Here is a 13,880-nt window from a genome sequence, read left to right on the forward strand (position 1 = left end):
ATATCAATAAACATACAAAAAAAAAATACTAACATCATAAGACTCATAAAAATATCAATAGAACAATCTTTACAATTAAACTATACGCTTTTTTTTTCTCTCTTTCACATTATATTTTCTAATAATTTGACGTATATTTTTTGCAATGTATGATGCATATATCAATTTATCTTTTTACTTGATCGGTTCATATATCAATTTATCTTTTTACCTGGTCACCGACCGGGTATTAATCTAGTTATTTGTGGCGATGGGGTTATTTTGGGTTTATACGGAAGTTCTAATAAGTTTCAATCCTAGTCTAATTTAGCAGTTTGCCATTTAAAAAAGCATCAACACCAAAGCATAAAAGATGCAATTATTTAGCATCTAAACCATTTAGTTTTTATATTTGAATTCAACCATCATTTCTATAACATTAATTCTCAACAAGCTACATACTCTAACTATTAATTGAGATCTTTTTACCAATAGTATTTTTATTATTATGCATCCATACCTTAAGCACCTGCCTCTTAATCCCATTTTCTTCGCAGAATTCTTTCACAACCTCTTCACTTTCCTTTTTAATCTTCCATCCTATACTTTCAGCAAAACGCATCATCTTATCCTTTTGCTCCTTAGTAAACTTGGTACGAAACCGCTTCTTTGTAGTTCCTGATCCAGACGCCCGACTGGCGCCACTTGCACTGGCGCCAACGTTCAATATTTCTTCAAAACCTTCCCTTGGAGCTACTGGTACTATTGCCAGCTCACGGTTTTTGGGAGCCTGTGAAGTCAGCACGAGGTATCCAGAAGGCCTATAGTATTGGGGTTGTGTATAGTAATTAACTAAATGTCCTATTACCGGGGCTTGGTATGGAATTATCGGCTCTTTTCTATGAAAATTGCGGTGGCAATGGCATGCGGCGCATGTTACTGATTCAATCGTGCCCTCTTCTCCTCCTGGCATGAACTCGCCGCACCCATCAACTACAAATCCAATTGTCGCTGAGGCGACATGATTCTTTTGACATTCAAGGTAGCGAAATCCAGGCTCATTCCTCTCACTAGCTTCAACATGTCCGTTATTGATCTCCATTTTCAGTATTAATCCTTCTGTCAACAAAATTCAAAATGAAATTTTTATACCAATGCGAAAACATCGAATTTTCTTAATCGATATCATATCCATTAATTTACCTTCAAATAATTTAGGGATTAGTTTCCTGAAATGTAAGAAACTTTGAACAAATGTCTATAGTAGGAAATAACTTAAGTTGTGTGTATTGTATGTAGACAACTTGAAAATAATGTTTATTGTATGTAAAAATTTCGTTTCAACCAATTAAAATCTGACAAGTGACATCTGTATATGGTTGCCACGTATGTTTTCTTACATACAATAAACATTTTTTTGAGTTGCTTACATACAATACACACAATTTTAGGTTGTTTCTCACTATAGACATTCGGTCAAAGAGACTAAACAAACATTACATACCTTAGTCTACTTACAAAATACAAGTAAATTAATATTGTTGTTATATATCGATATATATTTACTATAAAATAGAAATTAATAACCATGTCTGTTTAGTGTTTTAGTTGTCAATGTAATTGATCGTTGTCTAATGTTTGTGAGCGAATACAGCTGAAAGCAGTGAAGTTAGCATTTGGGGTCGATGACTTTTTATTTTATACAAAAGTGCGTTTTCCTTTTTTCGAACTTAAAAGCACGTTATCCTATTTGTAATAGTAACAAATGAGAAAAATTAGTGGTGAGCTAAAGATCGGTTTTTATTTTTAAACCATTAAATGACTGAATGGATTAAATAACTGAATCAATAAATAATATATGTACGTATTAAATTAATATAGTTGTTTTCTTATCTTTAATATATACTAAAAGAGAACTCTTAATTTAAAAATAAAGTAATCTAGACCTTTTATTAAATTTTCTTCTTAATTCTCCACCCTTATATCAAGATGATGACATCATCATTGATTCAATCTTTAATTAAATACTCTTTTAGTCTTTCAAATATGGATAAAATGTTTCAACAATACATATTATTAATTAATATTCTACTAATCATATCAAAATTAATAATTCTAACTTTTAGGATACCCTTTAATATGTCTAACTTTTTAAATACCTTTTTTTATCCACATCATCGTCTATCTTTATTTTAATTTTATTTTGATTTCATATTTGATTTTCTTATAAATCTTCGTATAGATAAGTATTATTAAAAAAAATGTGTTCTCTTGATTTGTTAACAAATAATTATTGTTTCAAAAAAGCTATGTCGATCAATCTTAAAACTTTTTTAATAAGTGTTAGCATTTATATTTACAGTTGCTAAATTTGTGTCAAGTAATATTATGATCTATATATGTTCCATTATAGTTTATTTTTCGTATAATATTTTTTTACAAATAATTAATAACAAATAATATTGTATTGGATTATGGTTATTAACCTTATGTTATGAAGTATAACTATACACTTAATGATATATAATTAAGGTTGGAGAATAGGGTTTTTATTGTTTATAGTGAATCATTGAATGAGTTCATAGGAAATATTATGACAAACAGCCATTATCGTGATATGAAAAATGTATGAATATTATACATCAACTACACATTAGCATAATAAATATTACATATTTGCTTCCATATCACTATATACAATATCATGGCAGATCAAATTGTGTTCGATAGGATGGCTGACATCGATGCATTCAAGGAATTTTGGAACATATGTGTTAAAATTGTATCTGGGTTAAAGTTGTCTTACTTTAGAAACAGACGTATAAGTACAACTCAAAAGTTGTTCCATTCGAGTCCCTCTTTAATGGAGGAGGCGTTAGGAAAATAAATAACTTCGCTATGGCTTCAATGAAGGTGATTACATGCTTGTGGATCATAGGCATAAAATCAGCTTCTACAAAACCACTACTATTTGTGTATCCAATTATCTTGTGGATACCGTGAATCCTTATAACTTTTTATACTATATGTAATTAACTACCTCTATGCATTGGACCAATCGTTTTAGCTTTCAATTTACTGGAAAAAAAAGTATGTTGTAATCTTTAAAAATATAATCATTTGTGATACTACGTGAATCTATAAAACACATGTAAGGTGGATGATCAGAAACAATTGTCAAATCATAGTCTTTGAAATTATATTTATACAATGGTTGATTTATGAAAAAAACAGCCCGTTTGTTTTCATTTTTGTAATTTTATTTATTATTCTGGCATTTTTCAATAGCTTTTAAGTATTTATTATACCACTGTGTTAACTTTTTATACGTCTAAATGTAATTTCTTTTATAGGTTTTTTTCGCGTTTCACGCGGGTTATAATCTAGTTTACTAAGAAAAAAAAACACATTTGATTGACTTAATAGGTGATTGACTGATTGTGCACCAAACTGTACATAAGATGAAGATTCCAGCAAGAGGCTCCGTTCATGGAAGGATGATTGAGGTTTTAGGTTTGTTGATGATTCCCCAAATTTGACGCCAATTAGGGTTATTAGGTTATTCGGCTGATTTGTGAACATACCTATGAAGGGAGAATTCCCTCTTCTTATATAGAAGATAATTATTTGGAGGAGAAGGTTACTCTTTGATTTAGAGTATAATTACCATATTTAACTGATTTAGTTTTCTTAGATGATTATTCTTATTGTAATAGGATATATATTCATTTTTGATGAATATCTTTTATCTTTGAAAGTGATTTATATTAATTTTCTTAACTATTTAATTAATTATGCACCTCCAGGCCTAAGTCCTTCGTATGGGTGCTTCGTAAAGACTTGACCTTCATATAGTGATCCGAATGGGTACATCATCAATACGTTAATTTTTTTTTAATTAAATACATTAAGTCCTAAACAAACTAGACCTAAGTTTCCTTCTTAATGATCTCCCTAGCTCGTATGTATTCCTATGAAGCACGGAAACGTCTCCCAAGTCCGCGTTCCCGTTTCGAAACGGCCGGGGAACGGAAACGGCTGTGAAACGGCTAGGAAACGTTTCCAATCCGTTTTTGAATATGTCGAAACGTTAGGAATATTTTCAAAAAAAGACTTTTTTTTCCCTATAAATATAACCCAAAATTGTCCCTCTTATTACTGGTCTCCAACATAAAGGATGATACATGCCTGAATTGCCACTCATGAGGGGGCTTCCGTGAGAACATGTCTTGGCTTTGGCGTGAATGGCCAACGCGAATGGGATTCACAAGGGGAAACATTTAAGTTTGGTTACTTTTATCTGTTTAGGCATTATCTATAATCCTTTATAAAGATTATGTACCCTTTAAAATAGAAATAGTTATTTATATGTCACATACGAAATTACTAAATTGTCTCTTAATAAAAACCCACTATGGAAAGAGTTTTATAAATTACCAACTTTGCCCTTAATGAATTAATTTACACAATAAACCCTTATTTTAATACTTAACACTTTAAGCCCTTATCTTCTAAAAATTTCCACCTACACCACTTGACACTACCACCACCACTAATAGTACGATCACCGACACTACTAGACCGTCTTTTCCACCACCGCCGTCGCATTGCGCGGATACCATGCTCGTAAAATACAAAAAGAACTCGCTATTACTCCGTACAAAAAAAAAAAAAAAACCTAAATTAAAATTTATAAAATATCTGACCATTGGACCCAATCAGCTTAAGGAACAATTTTTTCTTTTGTTTTTTAATTCGATCTCTAGCTATACTATCATTTTAACCATTACATATCTTTAGTTATCAAGATATTCATTTCACAAATCTATTTTAACCATAAAACCATATCCTAATGTTCCAATTTCGTTGCTGAAGAATTGACGTAAACATAAACTTAATCGTCTTGCTTTTCTTTTATATACACTTTTAAAATTATATTTATCTTTTATGTTTCTGTCTAATTTAGGTTTTTTTTTAAAAAAAAAAATATTAAACGCAGTTTTTTAGGTTACACTTAACGTGCATAAAAAATTTGTACCTTGTATTTGTATTATTAATGTACTTGTAATTTTTAATTAATGATTTGTGATTTTTATTTAATAGCATGTACTTTTAACTAGTTATTATTAATAATAGCGTGACGGTTTAAAAGTTGGCTTTCTGTGTGAAAGATTGATCATTAAATATTGATAACAGTATGAAAATTGAAAACTAATGTGACCGGTTTGGAAAATTTTTTGATATTACCTGAAATATACCGGTTCGTACGACTATTTTAATTTATTTTGTATTTTTTTAAAAAAAATTATACAAAACTTGTTACAATTTAACAAAAATAATCTTAACATAATTATAATTCACTACAAAATAATACTAAATAGGTATTTCATGATAAAATATAAATTATAAAGTTCACACATAACAAAAATATAACATTAAAGTATTATAAAAATAATTTAAATTTCGTTTATTTTTTTTAAAAAAAAATACTGGAAATACCAGAAGATATTGAATAATGAAAATCTCAGGGACTTAAAATACTGGAGTACCCTCTACTATCAGTAATGATATATAGCAATATTTAAAACATTATAAATAAGTTTAAAAACCTTGCCAATTAATACTATAAGTAATTAATTAATGACTATTTCAATACAAAACATCATAAATGATTGAACCTACAATTTCTACACATTAAATGAAATATATATATATATATATATATATATAATATCATCATATTATAACCTAGAATCTTTTTACGTGAATAGTGAAGCTAGCAGCTTGGCTGGTTGTTGGCTAACCTGGCTGCTTAGGTTTTTTTTTTCTTTTTCACTTATTAGCTAGTGTGTTGTGTAGATGTCACTTGTCTTCTTTGTGTTTTACTTTTTATTTTGATTTTTTTTCATTACTTTTAGAGTAATAATGTTTTAATGCTTTTCATTTAACCGCTAACTTTTTTTTTTTTAAACTTTTGTATATGTACCATTAAAGTTTTATTTTTGAGGATTAACGGTACTACAGTTTTAGTCTTTTTTTTTTCATCGTCAAAGTTTTAGTTTTATTTTCTTATTTTTTTTCTTTCAAGAAAGGTTGCAGTTATTATTTCGTCACCAAAGTTTTGTGTTTTATGATTTATGGTGTATTGTTCAACGATGAGTTTTCTTTGTCCGATGATAACGGTTGACATATTAAAACTATGACCCGCATTAAAGTATATGTCTGATTGTTATCTCCGGTCAACGGCCGGGTATAACACTAGTTGATTTTATATAAACTATTCCCTTTTTAACATATAATTTTAAAAGGAACTCTAAATGTAAGACTAATTTTAAAAAGTTTTAGACTTTGAGGAAATTCATCAGGGTTTTCGAGAGTTTTAGGTTTGATCCCAGACATGTGTAATTCGAGTTTCATTTATTGCCCAAATAAATGTTACTGTGATTTTTCAAATGTTAACAACTCACTATTAAAAAAATATAAGATTAACTTGGATTACACATTTTATATATATAACATCACAAAGCAAGTCAATAAATACAATTAATCACATATAGCTTTTAAATAGTTTAAACCAAGAATCTTGCAACATTTTAAAGTTAAAGTATATTACATTGACATTAATCTTTCTAGTTCAATCAGTATATATTAATTCACTTCCAAGTCTTCAATTAATTTACATTACATTAAAATTGATAAAACTAACCATATATTAAATATCAATTTCGATGTACATATTTATATGGAACATGATTACACATAAAAATGATAGAATCATTCATAATATTTAATATTTGAAATATGATAATCAGTCGATGTATTTAGAGTAAAAGTTGGGACCCCTTAATTGCATGTATCATTTTGGATACCATGTAGGGGGATCGTCTCATGTTAAGACTCTCTGGATATTAGACAAGAAATCGGTCTAGGACTAAGATTCGAACCTATGTATATATTAAGTCTTTCCTAGTGGGTCCTGAGCTTTTGCATACAGACAAAATCACCTAAATGAGTTGGTTAGTCAATGTATATACGTGTACACATGAAACTAAAATCTAGTATTTTTATAAAAGAAATTATGTTTAAGAAACTTTTTTTACTCATTTAAGAATATAAATCTTTCTATACAAAACCTAAAATAAGATCTACAAAATTTAAACATTCCCAATGATAGCCATTTTACTTTGAAGCTTTGTCACATCAATGTCAATCATTTTATAGTAGCATAGAAAGATATGGAAAAAAAAGCAACTAAGATCTTATTAATTAACAGAAAAAATTTTAGATCAATAAGAAAATGTATAAAAAATACGTATCTTACCTGAATAAATCTCAAAAATAGAATAAATAGATTGAGCAGGGGCGGTATAAAATAGAAGTAGGCTTAGAAGATAAAAAGCGATCATTAGCAAATCCAAGGATGTAATTAAATCAAATCGATGAATATTGATCTAGGAAGATTTCGATAGTTTTTTTTTTAAATTTGGGAATTGTGTTTAGTAAAAAAGACTTTGATGTTGAGATTTATTGACTCCAAAAAGGGTATTATTGTCAAATATTTTCAGTGGTAGAAGCGAAGCGTTAAAATTCTATAAGTAAAGGAAGTGAGAGATTTCTAAAGAGTTTAATTTCGTGAAAAGTATTTATTATAAAACACGTAAAATTGCATAAGCGAGGACACCGATATTCCTAACTAAAACAGCAAGAAAAAATCAAGTATCATTCATTAAGCGTCGATCATTAAAGAGAGTGATCTCCACACAACAATTATTGTCCATACACCACAATTATAATGAATTAGACTAGTTTATCCTTAATTAGTTTCGGTTTTGATATTTAACCCTCTTGTTTTACCTTTAACATTACAATCATGTCTTTCATAATTAAACCCTAAGGGCATGTTTGGTAGGGAGAAATTCAGTGAAATGAAATAACTTAGAGAAATGAATTGGAGAGAAATGAAATTGACTGAGAAATTAAATGAATTCCTTCGTTTGGTATTGACAGATAAATCAACGCGAGATATTAAAAAGAAATCAATTCCATTGTTTGGTAGAACAAAAACAGAGAAATAAAAAAAAGTAATTGCAAATATATATATTTTTTGAATTACAAATATGTTATCAATTAAATTAAGGAATTAGTTTCCTCGAATGTAAGAAACTTTGAACGAATGTCTATTGTAGGAAATAACTAAAGTTGTGTGTATTGTATGTAAACAATTTTGAAATAATGTTTATTGCATGTAAGAATTTCGTTTCAACCAATTAAAATCTAACAAGTGGCACCTGTATATGGTTGCCACGTATGTTTTCTTACATACAATAAACATTTTTTCAAGTTGCTTACATACAATACACATAACTTTAGTTTTTTCCTACTATAGACATTCGGTCAAAAATAGTTATATTTCAGGAAAACTAAAGCAAGATATATAAAATATATAAAATGATTTCTGATGTTGACCGCATGAAGTTAAACCAAAAATACAAAAAATATTACCATGGTTGATATTTTCAAGAAAAAGGAGTACAGTGTTCCGATCAAATTCTCCGATCTAAATGATAGAAAATGTTTGACTAGGAAAACACATAGCAAAAACATTTCAACTTTTAATTAGAAAGAAATTCTGAGAAGGCAAACATAAAATAAAGATTCCAAATATGAGAAGTTTCAGAGAAACATACAAAGAGTGGGGAGAAAAATTTGCAAAGGAAGAAGATTTACACTACAGTGAGGGGTTTGGAGTCTTCAATGATTTTTATTGAAATGTGCAAGTCATGTGCCTTGAGCTTTTATATCTTTGTTTACAACCACATATTATGGGAGAAATGTTATCTCCGTGTTTTTGTAATTTGTATTGAGAATCCAGAGAATTTCTTTTCTTAACCAAAAGAGAAGAAATCAAGTTGTACATAAAAGCTTTTCTCAGAAAATTGAATTCTCCGTGTTCTTATTTCTCAAACACTACCAAACAAAGAAAATGAGTATATTTCCATTTCTCTGATGGCATTTCACCGTATCAAACACGCTCTAAAGGTTATCTCCCAACCACCTCTACTCATTTCCCATTAGCGCCAAATCTCTTTCGGTTGAAATGATGGAAATACAGGTCATATGTATGATTTAATTACCTTTATTTTGTGTTTTTCCTACTTTGTGTGCTAAGATTTAGTTATTTCCGATGAATAATTTGTTATGATCTCACAATCAATAAGTAATTAAATTGAATAGTTAGTATGATCTTTTCGGAGTTTACAAATGTATTTCTTATTTTTTTCAATTTTCTAGCTATAGTGCAACAAGTTCTTTTAAAGTACACTTAAGTGGTTAATTAAGAAAAGATCTGCAATTAATGCTTCACTGAGTCCATGAATTGAAGTTGTTTCTTAATCTCGAGTAATCAACAAATGAATACCGAGAGGATCGTTAGACGTTTTGAAAATTCATAGACTCACACATTGGCTGTGATACTAGATTGACGCAAACACTTTTGTTGAAAAATTCTTATGATCAAATTAAATCCATTCATAGAGATGATGGTGATTGGTGAGCTTGAACATCATGATCATTCAGGTAGCCTCATAATTTACATCTGTGGCCATAAATCTTTTTAAAACTTACTCTAATAACTTGGAACAATGAAAATATACTACTGGTACTTTTTTGTTGTGACAATTGGGTGGATATATATCATTGTTTTAAAAAATGGAGTGCTCCTTACCACTTGTCACGTTGATCAATCAGTCACCTGTTTTTTACTGTATATATCATGTTAAAAAATTGCTAACAATATATGCAACGATTAAATCATAAATCCATTTACAAACATTTTCTTATTTCTTTTTGACTATTAACAGCAGAAATAACCAAATAACTACAAGCCAATTTACAAAAATTAAACAAAGATGAAGTAAATAAAGAAGCTAGTACCACATTTCTTCGAGCCTTTTGTTAAATTCCTGCTCAAAAGAGAAGACTTAAGTATTATGACTCAGAAAAGAACATAAAAATAAATCCGATTTGTAGCTGTATACTTAACGCTTAGCGATATATGACTCCCATTAGTGTTCTGCCTTATGACTCAGTATCATATCTTAATAATCGGATGCATAGACTGAACCAACTGACAGATAAATGATTTTAGAACGTACCAACTCAATATAAAAATATGGTTTAACAATTTGAACTGCCAAGGCAGGGCGGATGTTGGTTTGGCTCAAGTGCACCTTGAAGATTTTTCACAGCGCTATCGTAGTTTACAAAACCCATGAACCAGAAATCATGATCATCAACTGATACAACTTGTATGTATTTTTCAGCAGGATCTGTTTTGCTTCTTGAAGGGTACACGGCTTTGAGCTGAAGCAATGGGATGACCACCTATTTAACGTTACACAAGAAATGAATTAATCGAGCGAATTCATTATGCATGATGAGAGTTCTAATATCTGATTGATATAATATGCACATATCCTGACACACTATCAAGGGTAAATGGGTGGGAACCCTCTGGTACCATCATTTTTCGACAACTATGAAGAATTCTTGACAGTAATATACAAAGATCACAAAAATTGAAATATTTATGAGTCCCCTATAATAAGATGCCTAATGAAGTAAGTGATTAGCCGTCATGAGATTTGATTGGAAATAGGATTAAGTCGTAAAAAATTTCTAATACTAGCTATATGGGGCAAGATTTTTCTAAGCAGATTCCTCAAAGAAATATACATATATTTGAGGGAAAAAAGGAATGACAGAAACATGTTGACCTTGTAATAGCTCCATTTCTTCTCTTCACCAACTTTATATGGAAGTGGATTGTCACTGCAAAATGCAAGCTTTGCTGTCGATAAGTATAGAACTCCCATAACCGGGCCAGCAGAAGTTGATAGGTAACATGCATATGACTTCAGAAGTCCCTCCTCCGGAATTGTTTGGAATGTTGATCGAAAGATTTTATCGTATCCACCTTCTGCAAGAACTTTGGTTCCTTGAGCAATTCTTCCAACAGCAGCATCCGTAATACTGGGGCCTGTTTTCACTGGTTCAAATAAAAGATTAAATTGAAGAGTTCATTATATATCCTTTTGAAGGATGTATTTAATACTACTACATATAGTTAGTACGATATTTTGGGTACAAAGAATTTTTTTTTTTTTACATCAAAACAGCAACAGTTCAGTGATAATGTATTCTTATCATACTATGTAAATGATGCTTAAGCTTAAAGCATATCAACAAGACAGTTTCTTAAACACCATTTTCCAGACAACGTCTGGAAAATGGAAATACATTATAAAAGCTAAACAGGGAATATGTGTGATTGAGGCAGAATGGATGTAACATTTATATTTCTTTAGTTTGGTTCTACGTTTTATAATCATAGTAAGTGAACTTCAAAACATACATTCCCTGCATACTTCGCAGGTTTCTCTTGATGGTTCTTTCTTGCAATTTAGGATAAAAGTCACTTGTTATTTTTCATCTTGTTCTTTGCCCCCATATATCTTAGCTTTACATAAAAAAATAGATTAATCATACTATATATCAAGTAAACCTAAAGCCAAAGAGTTAACACAAAACTTTCTATCAGCATCCCAGAAAAAATTAACAAAACTGAAATTCCTTAATTTGGTTTCTTGATCCACCTCAACAAATTGAGTAATTGAGTTTCATAGAACCTATGTACCGAGCTTTGAGTGTGACTCCATTACCAAATTCTTTAGAATGTGTAATCCTTATGGCTATAGCTATATAACAGAGTACCAGACTGGTTGAACAAAGAAAAAGTCAATTGGTGAGTAATAAATAAGTATCCACTTAATCTTTTAATCAGCTTAATAGAAGACATTGCTAATCAATGTTGTGATATTGGTGAGAGGGGTCACAATGCCCCTCTTATTATTACGAGTAACTCATAACTAGTCCCTATCAGCACCACTCAGAAGAATCACGCCCCACCATGTACCAATCAATAACAAATCCCTTACAATATAACCCATCACTAGTCTAGGACCAACCAAATTTGAAATCTCCAATAAGAACAAAAAACAATATATAATATGCTTAATTTCACTTGTTATCAAAATAATGAATGACCTCGTAACGAGTCAATAATGAGTCACCCTAGTGATGTTGGCCCGTTATACGAATAATTACAAACATTAGTGGATAGCAAGGGTATTGTAAGTACTCCGATGATGCGCTCTTAGTTATTGCTATGCATCCAATTTGTTGCCGCTTGTATAAAGATTGAAGATAATAAACTTTCAAATAACATGGGTGTCGACTCAATCAGGGCAGAAACTAAAGACAGGGACAATATGACCGACATGGCTGATATGACGAAATAGATGCATAGATAGAGGTTTAAAGCATATTATCCTTGCAATGGTGATTTGTTGAGCTAAATTTAAAATGTAGCTAGGTATGCATCACAAATACTTTGCAGGTATTTATAGAAACAATTCTATAAGCATATACCACATAGATACTGCAAGCATATGAAATGGAGCCCCAATATCTTAAAAACGAAGTTTATTTAATATAACGACATAATTCAAATAAGTAATCGTAATTTTAACTTACAATGTTGCCACATATCTCCAGCATATTCTTGTCCCTTCTTTGATGCCTCAGCGGCTTTCTTTGCCCATCTCGCAAACAAAATTTTCACCGTGTCCATTGTTTCTGCAAAAATAACGAATATACTATACCATCTAAACATGATTACCATAATATAAGCGATTGTTAAAAACATTGACGTCTTCTTTAACGTTTAAAACACGCCAAGATTTATTAGACACACGCAATGCATTATATATAAATATCGTAATGCAGATGCAAATTCTAACTCACTCTTCGTGGAAGAATCGCGAACAGGAGTTGCAGATACATAAGGGTTTGGACATTGCGGTGCCGTTGAAGCACACGCTTGCGAGGGCTGGCCCACGGGATCCTGCACAGGAGGAACATTTTCGTTTTGTTTCGTTTCCATATTAGGGTTTGGAGTAGATGATTGATTGGAATTCATGATGGATATTATGAAATGTGATTTTTTTTTGTTTGTTTGTTTTTGAAGCTGTTTAATTTATTTGCAGAAAATTAGATTATTTGATAGGATTTGGAATGGATGAATTGAAGATTCGAAAGGGTTTTGATATAACGGACGGACTAACGTTTTCGTTTTTATTGTTATATGACAACAATATAATGCATGTCATTCAAACGGTTATCTGTTTGATTTTTTTTTTTTAACCAAAGTTTTGTTTTTAGAAAAATGATAATTGTTGCTAATTTTTTTTAAGGACGACTTAATAGTTACGAGTAATAACAATGACATTCAACTTGGGAGTATGTGGAACCCGAACCACGCATACCTGAGATGAAACTCAAAACTCTTGAAAACCTCCCAAAATAATCACTCCTACAAATGTAGAAAGTGAAATTCGAAGCCTGATGGATTTCCCTAAGGTTTAAAACCTTACTAATAGGCCACCAACACGTTGGCTAAACAACTTATTACATGCTTACAAACTTGTACATTATATATTAAAAGCCACCCTATGAATTTCCTAACAGTAAGGTATAAATTTTAATGCATAAAATTAGTTTTATTGACAACATTAAGGGTTATCATTAACAAATTAAACCCTTTTTTTTCAACTATATTAAGGTGTGAGTTACTAATGAAAGTCGAAATGTCTAGCATATGTAGTGGCGTAGCCAAGATTTTGATCATGGGTCGCCAAACCATTTATAAGATACTAACACGTGTATGAAGTTAACTAGCTAGTAACTATAAATGGAGCTGTGGGGAGGGTGGGAGATTTTGGTCTTGGGTCGCCTATAAGATTTGTTGGGTGATTAATTAGCTTTTAACCAAACTAAAATAT

At 30.5% G+C, this 13,880-nt stretch overlaps 2 protein-coding genes across 2 annotated transcripts; both read right to left on the reverse strand.

Annotated features, from left to right (window-relative positions):
• Positions 1 to 442: 442 nt before the first annotated feature.
• On the reverse strand, positions 443 to 1,081 carry LOC122587889 (zinc-finger homeodomain protein 2-like). Its single transcript, XM_043760046.1, has one exon. It carries the CDS (start codon positions 1,079 to 1,081, stop codon positions 443 to 445), a length of 639 nt encoding a protein of 212 aa, XP_043615981.1.
• A 9,059-nt stretch (positions 1,082 to 10,140) lies between these two features.
• On the reverse strand, positions 10,141 to 13,042 carry LOC122590122 (GLABRA2 expression modulator-like). The gene is made up of 4 exons (XM_043762458.1): positions 12,844 to 13,042; positions 12,574 to 12,675; positions 10,755 to 11,026; positions 10,141 to 10,362 (listed from the first exon to the last, which is right to left on the reverse strand). The coding sequence occupies exons 1-4, from the start codon at positions 13,016 to 13,018 to the stop codon at positions 10,156 to 10,158; spliced, it is 756 nt and encodes a 251-aa protein (XP_043618393.1). The 5' UTR covers positions 13,019 to 13,042; the 3' UTR covers positions 10,141 to 10,155.
• Positions 13,043 to 13,880: the final 838 nt, after the last annotated feature.

This window comes from Erigeron canadensis, chromosome 2 (genome assembly GCF_010389155.1).
Source record: "Erigeron canadensis isolate Cc75 chromosome 2, C_canadensis_v1, whole genome shotgun sequence".
In the NCBI taxonomy this organism is placed as follows: domain Eukaryota; kingdom Viridiplantae; phylum Streptophyta; class Magnoliopsida; order Asterales; family Asteraceae; genus Erigeron; species Erigeron canadensis.

Bases quoted from the DNA above. Each gene is read 5' to 3' on its own strand.
- LOC122587889 (XM_043760046.1), bottom strand. From the start codon at position 1,081: ATGGAGATCAATAACGGACATGTTGAAGCTAGTGAGAGGAATGAGCCT.
- LOC122590122 (XM_043762458.1), bottom strand. From the start codon at position 13,018: ATGAATTCCAATCAATCATCTACTCCAAACCCTAATATGGAAACGAAA. The intron at 12,676-12,843 runs GTGAGTTAGAAT...TTATTTTTGCAG, and splicing joins TCGCGATTCTTCCACGAAGA to AAACAATGGACACGGTGAAA. The intron at 10,363-10,754 runs GTCAACATGTTT...AACGTTAAATAG, and splicing joins AGAAATGGAGCTATTACAAG to GTGGTCATCCCATTGCTTCA.